This window comes from Protopterus annectens, chromosome 5.part0 (genome assembly GCF_019279795.1).
Source record: "Protopterus annectens isolate FY-2018-M chromosome 5.part0, PAN1.0, whole genome shotgun sequence".
NCBI lineage: Eukaryota > Metazoa > Chordata > Ceratodontiformes > Protopteridae > Protopterus > Protopterus annectens.
Genome location: NC_056735.1, coordinates 184688312 through 184711658, shown reverse-complemented (window position 1 = coordinate 184711658; position 23347 = coordinate 184688312). Strand labels below are relative to the sequence as shown.

Sequence of the window (23347 nt, the reverse complement as noted above, 5' to 3'; positions counted from 1 at the left end):
ATCTGTACATTGGTTATTGAAATCTCCTGTTGTGTCAACCATAGTAAGAGCATCTTTATTTGACTTGCAGGTATATTGTTGACTTTTTTCTGGTCATAACTCAGCTGGGATTTTGCAGTGTGTATTTTGTGTTTCTGGCAGAGAATATGAAGCAAGTAAGTATATTTGGCAAATAAAATGAAAAATGTGAATTGACCTGACATTCAAGTGACTGAATGAGCAGCCTCTTACATTTTTATATTGTTAATACTACAGGGTCCACGACGAGTTTATAACAAGCCTGAAATTGGTCTTTATTGATACTATTTTTATTCATGCCAGCATATTCAAATTCTGGTTCTCGTAGTTCTACTACATAGTTCTGAGACACAGAAGACAGTAATAACAATGTTTACATTGTTACGTTATTTACATGTGTTTGATGATTTTCATTATTTATATAGTTTCACAAGCTCTACAGTACAGGCAGACTCGGGTTATGGACATCCGACATGAGGACACCCCATAGATATGAATCGGCTGCCGCAATGTCGGAAATAATGTGAAAATAAATAAAAGGCTTTAAAGTTGCCCAAATCTGACCTTAAAATGAAGAATTCTGTTGTACTTTCCTTTTCCCTATTTTCCCCGTTCGTGAAGCTACTCGCACCTCTTGTTAGAGCAGTTACTTCCTCCTTCATGGAGAACAAGTGGTCCAGTTGGTGAAGAGATCACTGTGTTGCTGATCTGAATCGTCAAGACTGCTGGCTTGTACAGTACACAGTATTGAAGCAGTTACTGTACTGTATAGTAGAATCGGCAAATGACATTGCAGCTCACTGGGGTCTAGGTCTGGCAGAGGTCTAAATTCAGGAAAGAGTGGAAAACATTTGTGGGTGATGCCTGTAGTAAGAAATGAGAAGTGAAGCTTAAAAAGATGGAAGTTTAACTTTTTTTCATATGGAGCATTCTACCATACTGTACTGTACTGTTTTGCAGTACAGTACAGCAGAATGTTCCATGTGTTTCGACTTACATACAGATTTGACTTGAGGACAGACTAAAAAAACGATCTCATCCTTAAACCGGGGACTGCCTATAATAGGTTGTAATAAACATTTTAGACATGGTTAATGAGTTGTGAGATCCAGTGTCATGAAAACAGGTACAAGTGGCTTCCTCCATAAGATGTTTCTTTAGTGCAGTTTTGAATGCTGAGAGTCTGTTGGTTTCTTATATCCCCTGGTAATTTATTTCAAATAGCAGGACCTCATTTGGAGAAGACTCTTTTTTCCATGGTTGTCTTGAAATGGGGTCTAACTAATTGTAGGTTTTTATCATTGTTTCTTAATGTGTAGGCTTGTTCTTGTATTGTTCATATTTTCTTCATGTTGGTACAGTAACCTTGTTTTAATATTCTAAATATGAGATTACTAGTAAGAAGTGTCATCTGTAAATTATAGGGAGCCATTTGATAGTCTTAATTATATCACAGTAATGCTATCTCTGGCATGTGCTAAGGTAACAAATGTGAAAATCCTATTTTCAATTGCCTGTGAGATAAGATAACAAAGTTTATGTTGTGGGAGTACTTTACTGTAAGTTTTGTTAGTGTGTGCATAGACGTTTAGATATGGGTCTAAGGTCAGTCCCAGATATTTCTGTTGTGTAACATTAGGAATGTTATCATTATTGGAGTCTTTAAATGTGAATAACATTGATGCAGAACTTTAGTCAGAAAAAGTAGTGCATCCCACATGCAAAAAATAACCTTTGCTAACTTTTTACTTTACACTTGTGCTATAAGGTATATGCTTCTTTTGGAAGATCTGGGCCTTCACAGTTTTACGCTTGGCAGAAATGTGGATAATAAGTTTAAATTAAGTAAAAATTATTAATTTTCTAGTTAAACTTACCTGTGTTAAAGCAATAAATTGATATTTTTAATAAGTTAGCTAAGGTTCTGACAGAGACATGATGCTTTTTTTAATTTTTATTCATATTTGCAATAAATGATTGTCTGTAGAATGTGTGTCTTCACCTTCTGTTCCTAATTGACAAGTAAGACATTTCTAAGTATTTTTAGACAGTAGCTTTGGCTAGCAATGGTGGGAGACAGAATGAGTAACTATAAAAAAGTAATACTGTAATTGTAAATAAAAAGAAGAAAAAGGAAGTTCAAGAACAGATGATTTACACTGGTGCATTATTAGGGAAGCAAGTGGGTGGGGTTGATCATAGCCTGCAAAAGGAAAGGTATGTAGGTAGCCAGGGCAAACAAGAGCTAACCGTGCTGCTGGCGACATTGAGAAAGGTAGTTTGGTATAGGACTCAGAGGATTGGCAGTTGGCCAATATGACAGCCACGTAATTTCTAGCAGAGGACAGATAGTGTGGTTGTATAGTGGTCTTGGTCTATAGAGAGGAGAGTAAGTAGAGGCATTGAGGTGAAGTTCTAAGCCATAATGCCGTTTGCTAATCGTTGCTGGGTTTGTTTCCTTCAGTTTCCACCTGTGTAATTTGTGTGTGGCTCTGAGAGGCAATTTAAGCCACCCAGGCTTTAGTGTATCCAGTGTAAATCAAACTTCTTCGTTAATTTCATTAACTAAAAAATATCACAAATATGTGGATTGAGAATTGCTAATGCAACAGAGAGGAGGAAGGCGTTGAGCTGTTTACAAGCTGCTTCCTGTAGGCAAGGGTTTTGCTCCCTTAGCTTTCATTTAGTCAGATCTTAGATTACGCTGTAGAGTTCTGGGTGTTGGGCTACAAAACTTCATGGTATAGTGTTTTTCAGGACCTGGACTATCTGCATGGAGTTTGCTTTTTAACATGTAGTAGTCTGATTGGTGGGGGTGTGGCACCTTATTGGGAGAGGCACCCTGGACAATAGTATTGGAAGCAGGTGGGTTGTCTCCTTTGCAATGGTGCTAGTGCCGTTTTACAAATGATCTGTTGCTTGGCCAGTCCTTTTGCGTGGTGCCTTTGTCTAGTATGGCTATGTGCAACTCACTATTTGGGTGCTACCTCTCCCTCGACATGGCAGATATAAGGCCATTTCCTGTACTATGTCAGAGACCATTATGTATGCAGTTTTCATTCCTGTGTGGACCTTCCAACTACACTGATACCACTTGTGGCTTTCCTGCAGGCTAGGTGGTGGGGGTGGGGCTGCCAAGCAGGATACAGAATTACTTGGGCATGGTGAGACACCTGGCAGAGAGGTCAGAGTCAAAAACATATATAAATAAATTATATTATATTAAGTAATTATATATATATATGTGTGTGTGTGTGTGTGTGTGTGTATATATGTATATATATGTATATATATATGTATATATATGTGTATATATATATATATATATATGTATATATATATATATATATATATATATATATATATATACATGTATATATATATATATATATACATATATATATATATATATATATATATATATATATATATATATATATATATATATATATATATATATATATATATATATATATATATATATATGTATATATATACATGTATATATATATATATATATATATATATATGTATGTATATATATATGTATATGTATATATATACATATATATATATATACATATATATATATATATATATATATATATATATATATATATATATATATATATATATATATATATATATATATATATATATATATATATATATATATATATATATATATATATATATATATATATATATATATATATATATATATATATATATATATATATATATATATATATATATATATATGTATATATATATATATATATATATATATATATATATATATATATATATATATATACATACAGTGGATATAAAAAGTCTACACACACCTGTTAAAATGCCATTTTTTTTGTGATATAAAAAATGAGACCACAATAAATAATTTCAAAACTTTTCCCACCTTTAATGTGACCTAATCTGTTAGGGGAAAAAATATAAAATAAAACGTACAATAAGCTGGTTGCACAAGTGTGCACACCCTTAAACTAATGCTTTCTTGAAGCACCTTTTGCTTTAATTACAGCATTCAGTCTTGGGTACACACCTGTCATCAATTAAAGAGACTCTGATTAACCCCAAATAAAGTTCAGCTGTCCTAGTAGGATTTTCCTGATATTTACTCAGTTGTCTGCTACAACAAAAGCCATGATTCGCAGAGAACGTACAAAGCATCAAAGGGATCTCATTGTTGAAAGGTATCAGTCAGTAGAAAGGTACAAAAAAATGTCCACAGCATTGGATATACCATGGAACACAGTGAAGACAGTCATCAAAAAGTGGAGAAAATATGGGACAACAGTGCCGTTGCAAAGAACTGGATGTCCCTCCAAAATTTATGACAAGATGAAAACTGGTCAGGAAGGCTGCCAAGAGACCTACAGCAACACTGAAGGAGCTGCAGGAATTTCTGGCAAGTACTGCTTGTGTACTACATTTGACAACAATCTCCCGTATTCTCCATATGTCTGGCCTGTGGGGTAGGGTTGTAAGACAGAAGCCTTTTCTTACACAGAAAAATGTCCAGGCCCAGCTAAAATTTGCAAAACAATACATTAAGTCTCCCAAAAGCATGTGGGAAAATGTGTTATGGCATGATGAGACCAAGGTTGAACTTTCTGGCCACAATTCCGAAAGGTACATTTGGCACAAAAACAACACTTCGCATCACCAAAACAACACCATCCCCACAGTAAAGCATGATGGTGGCAGTATCATGCTTTGGGGTTGCTCTCCTTCATCTGGAACTGGGGCTTTGGTCAAGGTGGAGGGAATTATGAACAGTTCCAAATACTAGTCACTTTTGGCCCAAAACCTTCAGGCATCTGCTAGAAAGCTGAAAATGAAGAGGAATTTATCCTTTCAACATGACAATGACCCCAAGCATACATCCAAATCAACAAAAGAATGGCTTAACCAGAAGAAAATTAAAATGTTCAAATGGGCCAGCCAGAGCCCAGACCTAAATCTAATAGAAAATCTGTGAGGTGACCTAAAGAGGGCTGTGCACAAGAGATGCTCTCGCAGTCTGACAGATTTAGAGCACTTTTACAAGGAAGAATGGGCAAATATTGCCAAGTCAAGATGTGCCATGCTGGTAGAATCATACACAAGAAGAATGAATGCTGTAATGAACTTTCAATGAAACAAAGTAGACCTATATAGGGTGGCTGGCCAGGGAGACAAAACAAAAGGGTTAGGTGCTGGGAAATGAGTAGCTGGGAGACTGTGGCCTACATCATGTGTTACAATGAGCAGGTGTGCAGGACTGCATTATACAAAACAGATGGTGCAACTTTTAGGTTGTTTCATCCCTACTTTCATTTCTTCCCCTCATGAGGCATAGTGTTTGCAGAAGGAAGTTGTATTCCATATTCAAGATGTATGCTATAAATTATGGATTATGCTTTTATACTGGAGTTGCACAGACAGACTGAAAGCAAGTAAAAACGCATACCAGACTCGTATATGGTTTTATGAAGTGGACAGCTCAGGATGTTGTAGAGACAGTCGGTATGTTGCATGTGCATAAATCAGAGATGTAATGCACTGCATCTTATTTTAGAGAGATACTTAGAAATTAGACTCCTAGTAAGTCAATACACAGAATGGGTTTGTGAATTCTGCCAAGAAGTATGTTTTTCTGATGAACTCACTTTTATTAATACAATGAAAGCTACTATGGATGCAGTAAGTAGGATGCCTTGTACTCCGCTTTCTGTAAGATCATGACAAATAAGGTATGTCAGTTGCAAATTAAGAATTTTAGGAATACATATTGCTAAGCAAATAATTCAGATTATCCAAGATAGTGCTTGTGTTTTGCATGTTATATTACGACTGTGAGCTAGATTATTCGTGACATTTGCAAAACCATTATGTAGCTCAGAGTGTATGTGATGTGTGCTGTGTCTTTAAGAAGCATGTTAGACTGTACGTACACGTATAAATTCCATGCAGGTGCAATCCCTAGTGCTATTTTGTAAGTGCAGCCAGAGTGAGAGCATGCATGATCGCAGTTGTTAGTTTGTATATAAGTTTACTTAAGTTAAAGTCAGTAAACTTCTGTAGTGATATGTTTGTATAAAATAAAGCTTGAACATAACCCACAAAGCCTCTTCTATTGTGTCCAAAGTAGGAGAGCGACATGGTGTCAGAACCGGGATGGCAGAGAATAGTATTCATAGCCATGAGGTGCAGAGACGACATTGAAGGTAAAACTAAGAGAAATGAGCATGAAAAGAGCCTGAAAAGAATCAAAGGTAATGAGAAGTAGCACAAACTGTTTATTTGGTAAAAAAAGACAAAACAGGGCATTACAAGGGCACAAACTACATAATTAAGCAAACTGAAGGCACAGAAGTTTTATTAACTAAGGGAAATGTTTAATACAAAGGTATGTGATGAAACCATTAAAAGTAAGCCAAAACGAGTTTGTTTGAGGCAAAATGGGCATGTTTAGAGTAAAACAAGCAAAAGAAAATTACAATGAGTATGAAAAGGGCTTAAACAAGCAAAACAAATATAATAAGGGCAAAAAGGCCACATTAAGCAAAATAAAGCAAGACGACTGCATGTGTTTTGACAAAGTGCTGAGTTTTGGCTTAACTACGACTTCGTATTGTATCAAGGGCATAACTAAAGTTATTTGAAGTACCTCAAAGTGTGTAAAAGCGCTTACAGTATGTGCTTATTACTGTGAATGTATTTGAAGAGTTTATCGTGTGGAAGGTGCAACTATTTCGTGAAATACAGTCAAGGTATAGCCATTTTGAAAAGTATCTTGTGCTGGGTGTGTCTGCAAAGTGCCGCCATTATCTTGCACTGTAAAGAGTTGCCTAGCAAGGTACTACCATTTTGAGGAAATTTCAGTGTGCTGTGTACAGTTTATTTGCAAAGTGCAAGTACTTCAAAATGTTATTGACTTTGGGGCAAGATAAGCTCAGTTCATTTGCATCGTGAAGTTTGAGATGTTTCTTAAAATGATGATAAATGACTTTAGCAATGCAGTAATTACAAAGAAGCCCAGTTCATTCTCATTGTGCTGTTATTTGATATGTTTCTTATACTGATAAGAGGTGATTTTTTGCAAAACAATATTACAAAGGTATTACTGTGACCAAGAGTTTTATTTCGCAAAATCCAGTTATTCAAAGGTACTACGAGTCTGTCTAATAGCATAATTTCAGGAAGCCCAAAAAAGGCATGACTTTAGAGGCACGAAGGCATTGAACAGAGTTACATATACTGACATAAGTTTCTGGCATATGTCCATGTGTGTATGTTTGTGCTTATTTGCAAAACCCTTCACTGTTAAGTGTTAATATGACAGATTTCGAAAGCCCCTACCACTTGTCTTTGATCAGAATATTGCGCAAAGCTGGAGAATATTTGAGCAAGAGTACGATATTTTTATACAAGCAGCTTGTGCAGATAGATGCACACATCAGGGCATTCATTTTGCTAAACTTAGCTGGGTCAGATGCCATAGTAAGAGTGCGTTCATTTGTGTATGCACCAGCAGTATATGAAGGAGAAGGTGAAAATGTATTGTTGTACAGGCTGAATCAAGCAAGTTATCACATAAGTGCATTGTCAAGTGTCTGAAGTGCAAGTTCAGAGAAATATGTAACCCCCAGACAACTATTACTTTAGAGAGGCATTTGTTTTACACGAGAGATCAGAAACCAGGGGAAACTTTTGCAGCTGACCTGAGAAGCATAGCTAAAACTTGTCGGTTTGGTGACTTAAAAGACGAGTTGATAAGGGACAGGCTTGTGTGTGGTATTAATAGTGCTGCTGTGAGAACAATTTTGCTTTGTGACAGTGATTTAGCATTGAACAAAGCCATAGAGATTTGTTAAATCCATGAGGTGACAGAAAAACACACAGGTATGCTTGCGAATGACAAGAGCATGGTTTCAGTAAGCTCCAGAGGAAATGTAGATAGCATGCAACAAGTGTCAAACAGAAGCAAGTCTAAGTGGATGGTAGCCACAACTCCTGGTGGTTCACCAGGGAAACCACATAGCTTTCCAGCAAGTTCTAAGAAAGGAGCATCTTCAGTCCAGTACAAGCATGAATCAGCAAAACCCAAATCTTGCTTTATTGTTAACTCTCGCAATTGTGGTGCAAATCATGAGTCTATAAGAGAGAAGTGCTTAGCATTTATGTCACAACTGTTAAAAATGGAACCATTTTCAAAAGTTTTGCAAATCAAGTAATCCAACCACAGTTGTAAAGAAAGGTCATGCAAAGAAGCAAGTTGATCATGCAGAGTCGAAACAGTCAGCTTTCTATGTAGCTGGTGTATCAGTGCTTGGTGAAAGAGTTGATGCAGTGAATTTATTAGCAAGAAGTGAAGTGTTTTGTACTGTCTGGATTAATGGAAAATCCACAGAGCATAAAGTAGACACTGTTTCAAAGTGTAATGTTATATCAGCAGACACATTTGCTAAAGTGAGATCTAATGAACAACTTTGTGTGGCCAGTAGTGCAAAACTTGTTGCTTATGGAGGTGAAAAAATTCAAACCGAAGGCTCAGTGATGCTTTTATGTTATTTGTCCAAGAACTGTTACAACTTGTTATTCTGTGTAGTTCGAAGGCCAGTACAGTCTTTATTGAGTCTCAAAGATAGTTTGAGAATGAATCTGTTTTCTTTTGCTAAAGAGTTTTATCACATAAGTGCATTTTCGAGTTCTAATTTTTATGTAGACATTTTCTCAGCGTATGCTGATGTTTTCAATGACAAGTTGAGCAAACTTCCAGTTGTGTATTCCATGAAGTTAGACCCAGAGATTACTCTAGTAGTCAGACCCGCGAGAAGCGTTCCGATAGCTCTGCAGGATAAAGTTAAGGCTCAGTTGGACAAAATGGTGCAGCAAAGTGTGATTTGTCCCGTCACAGAACCAACTGAATGGGTGTCATCCATGGTGGCAGCTCACAAAAAAAGCCTCAGACAAAATCAGAATAACACAGGTTACAAATGTAAAAGGTTAATACAGTAATACAGAGGAGTTATATACAAGAATAAGTGTACTACTCTATAGTCAAGTAGCGTTATAGTATACTATAAGCATGTACACAATATTACAATATGTACAAAGAGAGAGGGAGAAATACAGTAGATTGTTTGAGTGGACTCTCCATAAACAGAATGGGAGAACTGAGAGGTCCTCCTGCAAATACCCTCCATTAGCAGATTGGGAGTTCAGGGAGGTCCTTTGCAGGTACATAAATGATTGGTCATTTCTGTGAGACAGCAGTTGCCGGATGCCAGTGAACAGCAGGTGTCCAGAGCAGGAGTAAGACTAGTCTGCCAGCAGAATGCCATGATAATGGACACACCAGAACTGCAGAATGCCCTCCACATAGAGTCATCAATGGTAAAACATGCTTGTTGGAGACTTCAAAAAGTTTTTAGAACAGCAAATTGCTCTCAAAAGTGCTGAAACCTTGGTGGGATGTCTTCTCTCAGTACCTCAGTGTGCTTCTGATGATGTTTGGGGTTTTTGGATCTACCTTTCAGGCCCAGGATAAGAAGGTGTTGTTTGTCGGATATATGTACTTACGAATATTGGGTTACAACGAAGGTCGGCCTTCTTCTTGGGAGTAGATTATATACATCTACAAAATATGGCCTGCTTTCTGGCTGTAACTCGACATTTTCAGTCTTTTTGAGCCAACAGGAACAGATGGTAGTGACAAACGTCGGCCTTTTTGGGTTTGAATCTGTTTTGTGTAAAATGGTTCATTGTGGCCATATGGTTCTTTACATTTTTTACTAAAGGGCTTGTGCTTTTTCAACATTGTCATATTATGGAGCTTGTATGATTCACTGTGTATATTTTTTCTCCTGGATACTAACTAGGGGGAGATTTATTATCTTTACAACCAGGTGCTGTACTTTTCAGCTCCGGTATTATATGGAATACTTGGCTCTTTCAAATTTTTCAAAGATCTTGTGTCCTGTGAATGCAGAACCTTGACGGAGCCTTTACCAGGTACTGTGTATTTTCTGTTCCATTTTGGGGGATGATCTATCGCCTTGCAGCCATAGTTTACCATTGGTTCGACTATTGGAGTCAGCAATTGAATATTTGTCATCTGGATGATTTTTGTTTTGAACATTCAACCTTGGTATAGTCATTTTCTAGCGCTGGTATTTTGTCTCATGGATTGTGCCTTATTTTTGTGACTTTGTGGCACCACATGTTAATGCCAAACAACATCCTCTTCCTTTGAACAGGGTTAATTCATTATGGAGACTTTTCCAGAGACATGCATGTCTTTTCATCATAAGGGATTATTTCCTATTTTTTCAGCTATGTGCTACTCAAACTTGAGTGTGTCATTGATCCGACATTTTGGGTCTGTACCTAAATATATATCATTTGGACTGACTCTTGGTTTGGACTATTCCAATTATTGTGTGGACATTTTTTGGTTTGGGTATTAAGCCTCAAGTGTTGGGGTTCATTCTTGTTACTTTGTGGTACTACATGATCACGCCAATCCATGGCCGTTTTTGAATGAGGTTTATGTATTACGGAGCTCATTTATGACATGTTTACTTACTACAAAAGAACATTTCATAACTCGTTTAGAGGTTTGCTCCAAGTTTGGTGTACATTAACAGATTTTTCTATACTTTTGGTCGGGTTTAAATGATTCTGATGGGTCCACCTTATATTTCTATAGATTTCTGGCTATGTTTATTCTAATGAGGAAAAATAATTGATGTTTGACCGGAACATTGTTTAAAAAATCATAAAAGGATCGATTGAATGTTTGTTATACTTTGTATTCATCACTGTTAGTGAATTTTTTGCTGGTTGTGTTTGTTTAAACACTCACTCTGTACTCCTACACCCACCCCTGATGAATAACACTCCACAAAATACCATTCCAAATAATCCTTCCTCACTGGCACACCTCCCCCAAACTTCAGACCAGACCATTACAGCTATGGCATACTCACCTTACCCCCACTCATATTATACTCCATTACAACTACCGTCCCTACTCATATGCCTCTCCACAATGACCATTTTTAGCTCGTATCTACATTCACCCATCAAACTTAATCCTCCCCTCTACTCCTTCCCACCCCAATCATTTGTAAACCAGCAATCACAGCCCCATTCAGTCATAGCCAAAACAGTTTTCAAATCATCTACCCTATCCACTATGCTCCACACTCCAAAAGACAGCCATGCCTCCGATTCCACAACCTAATGATGTCATTCCTAACAACAATTACTAATATAGCAGCCCAGCTACTATTTGGAGGTGATATTCACCCTAACCCAGGACCAATTACAAATGTAAACAGACCGAGCTCCCAACCACCACTTAAACAAAAACTCAATGATCTACTAATATTCAATTTAAACATTTGCAGTATTATGAACAAAATAGAAAAACTGCACTCAGCCATTGCCCTATATGACTCAGACATACTGCTAATAACTGAGACATGGCTTAAACCACATATCAAGGACAACTCCATAACCCCTCCAGGATATAACATCTTAAGAGTAGACAGACTACACAAAAAAGGTGGAGGTATAGCCATAGTTTATAAAATCAACTTAAAACTCCAACAGGAACCCCCCAACCCCAAAAATGCCAAAACCATAAGTGCCAAACTCCTCATAAATCAGCACAAGCCCCTAAATATAATAGGTATCTATATACCCCCAGGAGACAACCTAACCACATTAGAGTCAATACTACACTGGGCCTCCCACACCCTCTCCCAAGAAACCATAGTCCTAGGCGATGTTAATATCGACTGAAACTCCATCCACTCTCCAACACCCACCAAACACATAAACCTATATACTTTTACCCAACTCATTCAATCACCCGCATGCATTGATAAGTCCTTTACAAAAGAGAATCCATACTTGACTGGGTCCTCACAAACCAGCCTAACACTGCCCTTCAATGTGGAACACTTCCTAACTCTTTAAGTGACCACAATCCCACTTTCATCTTCAGGCATAAACTTAAATCAGTTAACTCTCCCTCCCTTCTACAAACCCATTAACACAAAAACTTCCCCACAGACCACTTCATAGAAGCCTTAGAATACTGCAGCTGATATCCCATCAAAACTCTCCCACTAGACTATGCCGTAGAATACTTCAACTCCACATTCCTAGGCATCCTCAATCGTCTAGCCCCAATCAAAACAATTAGAATATGCAGAAACCCTGCCCTCTGGCTACAAAGCACAACTAGGGCCTTACCAAAAGATAGGGATAAGGCTTGGAAAACCTGACGCCAACACAAAACACTCACAACTAAGCAAGTATATCTTGAACTCAGAAACAAGGCTAAGAAACAGGTTAAGACTGACAAACAAAATTACTACACTTCCCTACAAAGAAAATTTAGTAACAACCCACAAAAATTCTGGGCCACAGTTAACAACATCCTCCAACCTGGTAAAGCAACAACTCCACCACCCAATATAGGTGGGTCAAATACACATATAGCCTCCACCTTCAATGACTACTTTACTACTTCTATTCTTAAACTAATAAACAATACTAACCCCAACAACCTCCTCCAAATTCCCACACAATGGTCTAAGTCTGCCCCCTTCTCACTTAAACTAGTACCAATATATAGTATCCAAAAATTCTTAGTAAAACTCAAACCAACCACCCTTGCTGCCAACAATCTCCCAGTCAAATACCTCCAAATAGCATCCGCAGCTATAGCCTACCCGATCACACTACTAATTAATAGATCTATCACTGAACACACTGTTCCAACATTGTAGAAAACCTCCTACATCATTCCCCTCCACAAAGGAGGTACATCCACCGACCTCTCCAATTATCGACCCATTGCTATCCTCTCACCAGTATCCAAAATCCTAGAAAGATGTATTCACCATCAACTCCTCACTCACCTTCTCTCTAACAACCTCCTATCTAACTCCCAGCATGGTTTCTGCCCATCCCACCACTACCACTCTAATTAACTTCACCAGCATAATAAACACATACAGAAACCAGGGTAATCTTGTCTCGGCCACCTTTCTAGACTTATCCAAAGCCTTCAATACAGTTTCCCACAACAAACTCCTAATCTGCCTCACCGATTTCAACCTTGACAAGCCCCACCATACAGCGGTTTAAAAGATATCTGGACAATCGCCAACAATCTGTCAAATGGACTTAACTGCCTGTCCCTCCCATTAGCAGCCACAGTTGGTGTACCCCAAGGCTCCATCCTAGGCCCCCTCCTGTTCAACATCCTTACAAATCAACTGCACTCTGCAACTACAGGTGCCAAAGTTGACCAATATGCCGACGATACAACCCTAATCTGCTCCGCATGCAACATTAAATTTCTACAACAAAAAAAACAACGATCCTTCACTGAACTAGAATATTGGCATAATAATTCCCAACTAATATTAAACCCAAAGAAAACCCAGCTTATGCTCTTCCACCTTACCAAAACCAAGGATGTTACCCTCCCTATATCCTCAGGGTAGTAGGACTCTCATCACCCCAGTACCAGAATCTAAGTTACTTGGATTCACCATTGACCAACAACTGAAGTGCAACAAACACATATCCCTCACTGTTGCCAAAGTCCACAAAAAGCTAGGGACCCTATATCGCTGCAAATGATACCTAACTTCAGAAGCTAGAATCACCATAGCCAGAACCCACCTGCTAGCAACTATCCTATATGCATGTCCAGTACTAACAAACCTAAATAAAACTGACCTTATCAAACTCTCCACATGCTATAACAAAATCGCCAGATTCACTGCCAACAGCAGTTCACGGTCCCACCACTGCCAATCCCTGAACAAACTACACTGGTTAGAATTCTCAAATTTACTACAATACCACTAACTTAACCTGGCACACCAAATACTATATTATCCTGAAAACAACCCCGCTCTGTCTGGCCTCATAACCTTCTACAACCCTAATAGGCAATTATGATCTACAAATAAAGCCCTCCTAGAAAGTGTCCAATGTATAAATAGCTCGAGCAACTCTGTCTTCACCAATGAAGTTGCAAAAAACTGGAATATCCTGCCTCCTGACCTCAGACTTCAAACATGTACAACCACCTTCAAAACCCAGTTAAAATCATGCTTATACACCAATCATTTATGTACCTGCAAAGGACCTCCCTGAACTCCCAATCTGCTAATGGAGGGTATTTGCAGGAGGACCTCTCTGTTCTCCCATTCTGCTTATGGAGATCCCACTCAAACAATCTACTGTATTTCTCCCTCTCTCTTTGTACATATTGTTATATTGTTTTCATGCTTATAGTGTACTATAACGCTATTTGACTGTAGAGTAGTACACTTATTCTTGTATGTAATTCCTCTGTATTACTGTATTAACCTTTTACATTTGTAACCTGTTATTGCTATCTATCTATATATATATATATATATATATATATATATATATATATATATATATATATATATATATATATATATTGTTTATATTCTGTAATTTTTTTCTGGAGCTTTGCTCCCCAGGACTCTGCTGAAAACGGACACTAGTTGTCCAGTTGGACCATCCTGGTAAACAAATGTTGAATAAAATAATAAATGTATTGACCCAAGAGATTTGAACAAAGTATTGAAGAGACCATATCATCCAATGTGCACAGCCAAAGAAGTTGTAGCTCTAATACTGAATACCATTGTATTTTTTGTCTTGGATGCAAAGAGTTCATTTTGGCAAATGTTGCTTGATCGCAAATCCTCATTTCTAACCACTTTTGGTACTCCGTTTGACAGATACAGATTCATAAGGATGCCATTTGGAATAAATTCTGCAAGTGAAGTCTTTCAGCGTGCAATGGAGCAATTTTTTGGGGGTTATCCTTGTGCCATAATAGTAGATTATTTATTGGTTGGAGGCAATGGTGAAGCAGAGCATGACAGAAATCTAAAGAGAGTTCTAGACAGAGCAAGTGAAGTAAACTTGAAGCTCAGTCCTCTGAAGTGCAAATTCAGACTTCCAGAAGTTACATATGTAGGTCATTTATTTACCAGTGCTGGCTTGAGACCAGACCCGACCAAGCAAGCAGCTATTCTTGAGATGTCAGCACCAGACAATGTACAAGCTCTACAGCATTTCCTAGGCAAGGTCAAATATTTAGGTAAGTTTATACCAGATTTCAGCGAGTTGACAGCACTTTTAAGAGGCAATGCGCAAAAATGTTGCATGGTCATGGTTGGAACAGCATCAGAAGGCATTTGAAGACCTTAAGCAGAAAATTGCCACCCCACCTACATTAAGATAGTATGATGTGAACAAAGCAGTCACTCTTTCATGTGATGCTTAACAATTTGTTCTTGGCACAGTTATGGTTCAAGAGGGAAGACCAGTAGCCTATGCATCTAGAACACTTACCCAAACTGAGATGCAGTATGCTCAAATTGAGAATGAGCTTTTGGAAATAGTAGTTGCATGTTCGAAGTTTCGTGATTATATTTATGGTCAAGCTATTCAGATTGATATTGACCATAAAACCACTAGTTACTATTCTAAAGAAGCCTATGCATTCCGCTCCAGCAAGAATACAAAGAATGATGCTCAGATTGCAAAAGTATAATTTCAGAATGATCTACAAGAAAGGCAAATTGCTCTACCTGGCTAATACATTATCCAGATCACCAAGAAATGCAGTGGAACAGCTTGATGCAGAGAATTTTGCCTTTGACATGATGGCAGTGTGTACTTTTTCTACCACTAGACTTAATGAGTTAAGATATCTCACAATGACTTATCCAACTTTGTAAAGGCTCACTCACTACATTAATGTTGGATGGTCGTTAAAGCAATCTAGTGTACCACCTGAAGTGCAAACCTATTTTCCTTACAGAAATGAATTGCTGATAGAAGATGGCATTATTTTCAAAGGTTCTAAAATTGTTGTTCCTGCTTCCTTACAACAAAAATATATCCAGATTTTGCATGGTGGTCATCCAGGTTACGCATCTACTAAGAGAAGAGTGAGAGAATTGGTATTTTGGTCTTCATTACTGAAAGACATTGATAAAGTAGTTACTTTTTGTTCAGTATGCAAGAGTACTAGACCACATTTGCAAAGAGAACCACCAGCTAAGTCCAGTTCCTGAACTACCTTGGTCAACAGTAGCCACTGCACTACTTGGTTTTGATAGACTCTTATTCAAATTGGACTCTTATTCAAATTGGTTTGAGATTGATCTGCTACCTAACCTAACACCCAGTTCTGTTATTACTAAGTTGAAACGCCATTTCTCAGACCATGGTAGTCCACACAAAGTTCTTTCTGACAATGGTACTCAATTTACTAGTCAGTTGTTTCAGAAATACGCAAGAGAATGGGACTTTGTACATGTCATTAGTAATCCTGAATATCCTCGGTCAAATGGTCTAGCTGAACGTGCCGTGCAGAGTGCAAAGCAATTACTTGAGATGGTCAAAGCATGACAATACCGATGTGTTCTTGAATTTGCTTAATCTCAGAAATATGCCCCATGATGATATTCTTGTCTGACCTACTCAAAGATTACTTTATAAGCAAACCAGAACTAAGCTACCCATTAATTCCAGTTTATTGAGACCTAAAGTTAAGAACAATAAAAAACCATCGAGGCGCAATTGTTTAAGAAGCATAATATCCAGAAGTCCAGTTACGACAGACCGATCAGAGTACTTCGTCCGTTGAGGGAAGGACAGTATGAATCCAGCTGACAAAAGGTTTTGACCGATTCTTTCAGATTACAGGCATCTGTGCCCAACAAAGATCTTATTTGGTAGACTCCGAGGGTATAAAGTATAGGAGGACTCGTAGACATTTTCTTCCTGTACCGGAATCATCATCATCATCACAACATTGTTTCTGTAATGTAGACTCCAAATTTAAAAGTGAAGCACATGTTCCCATGCCAGAGTGTATATCAGAGTGTGTTCAAATCTCTGATTCCATTCCTGAAAATGTTCTGAACATTCCAAAGGTCGAACATTTTGTAGAGACAGTTCCAGTTGCTAAATCCAATTCCCAGTTTTATGTCAGATGATATGTATGAATATCTAAGCCCAGTGTGAAATATGCAGCAATGTGAACCTAGTTTTGTATAATGCATATGCATGCCAAATAGACTCATAATGTTGTATGATCTATTTCTCAAAGAGAGAGGATGTAGATCAGAGTGTATGTGATGTGTCTTTAAGACGCATGTTAAAGACTGTACGTGCACGTATAAATTCCAGAAGTGTAATCCCTAGTGCCATTTTGAAAGAGCAGCCAGAGAGTGAGCATGCGTGATTGCAGTTGGTTTGTATATAAGTTACTTAAGTTAAAGTCAGTAAACTTCTATAGTGATGTTTGTATAAAATAAAGCTACTTGAACAGAACCCACAAAAACACTTCTATTGTGTCCAATGTAGGAGAGCGACACATTAGGAAAGGGTGAAGTAAACTTTTTCTTTATTTTCAGCCAGTAGATGGATGTGAGTTCAATTTCTGTCACTGGTGCTGTGTCTTTTTTCCATTATAGGACATACATGTTCAGTGTTGTTACCACCATTGCCGATGTGCAGTATTTCATAACATGACATACTTTGTCTGGCAATTGTAGTGTTTGTTCATGCGACCCTGCCAAACAAAGGCTAACTAGATCACACAGTTTAATGACTCGACATCATATGTTTCTTGAGTGGGAGGCTTTACTGGAAAGGCTCACCCAGACTCTGCTGCAGTTTGCTGTGAGGGAAAGGTTAGTTTGCTTTTTATTTGTTGTATTTTGTATTACTTTATTGTCTTTTTCTATTTTGTATACTGTGATTTGTTTTCTTTACACTGTGGTTTACTTGTATTCTTCTTTTAACTGCATATTAAAACTTGAAAAGAGACCACAGCTCTGTCTCTTGTGAATCAGATAGAATTTTTTCCCACCCTCTCACCCAGTTACTGTTGTGTTCTTAAACACCAATGTCTTTCTAGTTGCCTGTCCCTTATGTTAATTTGACCATATATCTCATTTCTCCTCTGCTTTTACCGGCTGGTATGAGTAAGCACAAAATTATTTAGTGAAATAACTCCCCTTCAACTATTTAAATTTATTGGCCATCCTACTGTATTCCATAGTACCAGAATACAAAAATGACCACCCCCTTTCAATCTGTCTTGCTGTTTTAAAAATAGTGACTCTCCACTGAAACTTAGGTTTTTAGACAGGTAAAACTTAAGTTACCTACTTTCACATCTAACTCCTCTAGTGCACACTGCAGTGTTTGGGATAAATATTTTTTTTCATCTTACCTTTAAGCATCTATTGCAAGACTGCCAGTTTTTGGAGGCGCCACATTCTGCCTCTCAGTAGTCATCTTCTGATTAGTGCTTCTGTTTTTTCCTGGTGAGAGAAGTAGTGCAGTTAATTTATTTCCTGGAGACTGCTGATCACCAGAAAGCTTAATAACTGCTTTATAGATGACAGCTTGAAATCTGCGCTTATATTCTGATCCTGGTGAGAGTAGGAGCAGAAGTGCATTGATTCCTGACTCTTTCTGGTTGGAGAGTGAGTGTCTGTGCTTAATGTACCTGACTGGTCTGGTTACTATTCGAGGCATTTACCAGAAAAAGGCTACAAGCCTGCAGACCATTGCATCATCTGGGACAAGATTGTGGATCACCAAACAGGCCGTAGCCTGCTTCTCTTTTTGGGATTGGTGCTAACATTTTGCTTCTGGTGAGAGAAGAAGCAAAGGAGTATTGTATTCCAAGTGAAGCTGTGCTGAGACCAGTATTAGTAGTAGCCATTCATGCGACTCCCCTCTTTTCAACAATCTTGACAAGCTAATTCTTTATTTTTCAGTAAGTACTGCTTGATTTCTTTCTAACTTCAGAATATCTGCCTAAATACTTCATCCTTAAATTTTCAGGGTCTACGTATTAGTTTCCCCTCCAAGTGTTTGACAGTGCTCTGTAGAGACTCGGACACCTTGAGTGACATTTTTCCTGTAAAAGGAATATATAAGGAAATAGCTCCAGTACTTAGTAATGATGACCATCCCTCCTGGCATGTCTGAAGGTCAGTTCCCCGTGCTTTCTCCTATTAACCTGGTGAACCTGGGCATTCTGAGACAGTGTAGCAACTGCCTCATGTACACAGACAACCCTCTCCTCTTACCTCCCAACACTCAGACTTTTGAGAGATGCAGTTATATATCCAAACTGGAAGCCATGCACTCTCAAGCCAAGACCGGAATAGCTGGTCAAGAGGAGAAGGTCAACACCTGCACCACACCACATGCAACACATAGCTCTCCAGAATACTCACCATCACAGCTCTCACATAAAAACATAAACCACACACCCACCTTCACGGAGGCTCTCAATAGAATTCTACCCAAACAGTGGAGACCTCCAAGGCAGAAACGCACACGACCACTACAACACAGCACAAACCACAAGACACATAGCTCACCTACACAGTGTGGAGGCTCTCAATAGAATTCTACCAAAACAGCAGAGACCTCCAAGGCATAAACACACTCGACCACCACAACACAGCACAGACCACAAGACACATAGCTCACCTACACAATGTGACCCTCACCTTACGCCCCTAAGGCAAAACAGCTTGCCCAATACACTAATCACAAGTGACTCGATAGTGAGGCACACTGATGTCCCACTCACTAGGTGGAATAAGGAGAAAGTAACAGTCAGCTGTTTATTAGGTGCCAGAATCCAACACATAACACGCACTCAGGTCACTCCACAACAAGTGCAAGTATGACTCTGTCACTGTCCATGTGGGTGTGAATGACCTGAGATACACCTCCCTGGACTACATGAAAAGAGACATGGAGGAGCTCTTGGATTATGTCGCCTAGGCAGGTATGACCCTAGCCCTGAGCAGCATCCTACCGTCACCCAGAATGATACTGCAGTACAAGCAGAAAATGATTGACTTCAACAATTGGCTAAGTTTCTAGTGTCATTCTAAGGGGATCCAGTAGCTGTTTGCTTGGGATGACATGATTGCCGGACCTGGATGCTTTGCAAGAGATGGCCTGCATCTGTCACATCCCTGGGTTTCCTGATACTGGCTAAGGCTCTTGCCACCCCTGTAGTGCCTTTTTAGGTGATGTTCCAAAGACCAAACTACCACCCTAACAGCTATAAACAAAATACAATGTAAGGGTCATGCTGCTCAATGCTAGAAGTATAAATCTCAAGATGCACTTGCTCGAAGCACTCCTCAAAATGGAGAACATCGACATTTGTCCTGTATCGGAGACCTGGTTTAAAGCAACAGAAAGCACCCCTGAGCTACCAGGCTATAACTCATTCCACACCTTTTGGCCCCAGAACATGGACCAAAGCTCCAAAAGCAGTGGTGTCTCCATATTCATAAAGGATATGCACACCTCTAGACTAGTAGCCCAGCATAACGCATCTGAGATTCTTAAGGTACATCTAACAATTAGCTAAGATGGCGATTCATGTTGTAGCCTGCTATAGGTCCCCAACCATGTCCCAAGACTCTCACTCCACGTTCCTAAGCACCCTGGAAACTATTAGGATCCAACCCAACACTCTCATACTAGGTGATTTCAACTACCCCTCCATCAACTGAGAAAACTACTCCTGCACCAATACACTGCCCAACGCTTCCTGGAATTCACCAATTCCAGTGCCCCGGACCAGCTCATTCTTACCCCCACTAGAGGAAGCAACATCCTTGACCTGGTTATTGCTAACATGGGCAACCGTTGCTCTACACCAATAGTCAATTCCTCCCTGATTAGTTCCAACCACAAACTAATCACCATGGAAATCCACATCTCACCCACACCCCCTGCAAAGGTAACCACAATGAAAAACTTCTCCAGAGCTGTCTTTGGGGTCCTAAAACAGAGGTGGCTAACTTCATGGCACCCATGTCAATGGAAAATAGATGCATGACTGCTGCATCATGCACCAAAGCAGTGTACGAAACACGTATATAAATCATTGGAACTAGCCATACCCAACAGAACCAAGACACTCTGCTCCAAAAAAAGGAAGCCAATCTGGTGGTCCCCTGCCATTAATAAACTCTACAACAGAAGGAAGAAACTGTTGCAGAAAAAGGTGAAGTCCCAAGGCTGGAAAAACTCCCTTATTAGCCTCAACAAAAAGTTGAGATCCCTCATCAAAACCTCTAAAGCCAGCTATGACGGCAGAATTGTGGCAGACACTAAAAACAACCACAAAGCCTTCTATAGGTGTAGCAAGAATCTCCATGACAATACTCTGAGTTACTGCACAATAGTACCTCCTATACAAAGCCAACAGATATTGCCAATATACTGGCCGACAGAGTCAATACTAACCCCCCCCCCCCCGGACCAATCACAATATTGGAGGAATGCCAGGCACCTAGCATTACTGCAGCACAGATTAAAGCTGCATTGTATAAGGCAAGAATACAGCTTCCATGGGACCCAACAATATCATTGGATGTGTTCTACATGAACTACAAAGTGAACTGGCACTACATCTGTGTGCCCTGTTCAATCACAGCCTCACTTCAGGCTTTATCCCTACCGAATGGCGCACTGCAGCAGTCATCCCTCTCCATAAAGTTAGAGTAACTCTACAGACCCTGGGAATTATTGCTCCATTAGCTTGATGAATCTGATATGTAAGGCTGTGGTGCGCATCATCGTGGACCTAATTAACAAGGATATAGGGACTCTCCAAATTCTAGATCCCATGTAATTTGGTTTTGTGAAGGGTAGATCATGCCTGCTCAAACTGTTTGACTTTGAGTCGGTCACAATATCTGTGGATGAGGGCAAGGCAGTTGATACAGCCTACCTCGATCTGGCCAAGGCCTTTGATACCATTCCCCACTCAGGAATTATTGATAAACTGACCAAACTAGGCATAAACCCCTATATTACTAGGTGGGTTGCAAATTGGCTCACAGATAGAACCCACAATGTGAAAGTAGCAGATTCCAAGTCAGACTGCCAACCAGTCATGAGTGTAGTCCCACATGGATTGGTCCTGGATACTCTCCTGTTTGGCATCTACTTCTCAGAAGTCCAGGCCAACACGGAGGGACTCTAGCTGACCACGTTCACAGACTACTGCAAGCTAGGATCCATTGTTAACTCCCCAAGTGATGCCGACATCCTATAGAAAGGCCTCACTCAGACCAATGACTTGTGTTGAAACCATGGCCTTAAGCTTAATGCCAAAAAATGCGTTTGTCATCCCCTTTGGGAAAAACTCAGTTCCCACTAATTACCACATCAATGGGAGCCCACTGAACACTGAAGACGTTATAAGAGATCTGGGGACACAGGTTGACAACAACCTCTCCTTCGACCACCATATTGCCACTGTGGTCAGAAAGTCCTTCTATGTGGCACATCTCATTACCAAGGGTTTTGGATCCAGGAAGAAAGAGGTCATCATCTCTCTCTACTCTTCCCTCCTTAGGCCAGTCGTCAAGTATAATGCCCCATTTGGCATGTACCTCACTAGACAAATGCAACACCTGGAAAGGCCACAAAAGTACCTCATGAAGAGGATCTTAGACCTTAAACACATGTCCTACATGGACAGACTCAAAAAAACTCCAGCTATTCTCTGTCTCATATCATCTACTTAGAGGCGATCTCTACTTGACTTGCAAAGCCATGTCTGACCCAGCTCTGTTATAAATACTACATCTAAAGAAATCCCAATACCTCCGCACCACACGCTCCAGAGACCTCAACCTCATTACTACAATCAACAGAACATGCTGGAGGGACAGGCTCATAACCCAGAGACTGCCCATGCTCTGGAATAAACTTCTCATACATGTCAAGCAGAGCACCTCATTGGCCCTCTTCAAGAGAAGTCTTGATGAGTGGATGGGAAATAGAAAGTTCACACCGGGGATCACTCCATTGGCTGTACTTGATAGAGGCACTGGGAACTAACGTCGGGCGGCAAGATGCAGGGCACCTCTGTGGGCTAGGCTTGTAAAGACTCCAGGGCCACTAGCCTAGTACACACCTATGAGCTACTAGCAAGATCCCCTACAGTAGCTCAACAGGTGGTACTCTTGTTTTGATGCTGGAACTTAACAGAGTTAACCAATACCAAACGTTAAATAACACTTCTCATGAATATCAAAACATTAAAATAAATAAGTAATGAGTTCAATCAATTCATTTAACTAAAATAACTGAATATAGGTAAAAAACATTTTTTATACATATATATGCCCCTTCTTGATACATTTATTGAATAAAGATCCTTATT

At 39.2% G+C, this 23347-nt stretch overlaps 1 protein-coding gene across 1 annotated transcript in view; it reads left to right on the top strand.

Annotated features, from left to right (window-relative positions):
• The window catches only part of SLC36A4 (solute carrier family 36 member 4), a gene marked incomplete in the record, with an annotated part of 1257367 nt that overhangs the window by 695336 nt on the left and 538684 nt on the right, over positions 1-23347 (top strand). The window contains 1 exon segment of the mRNA XM_044072201.1: positions 71-155. Coding sequence (XP_043928136.1) covers positions 71-155 — 85 coding nt within the window.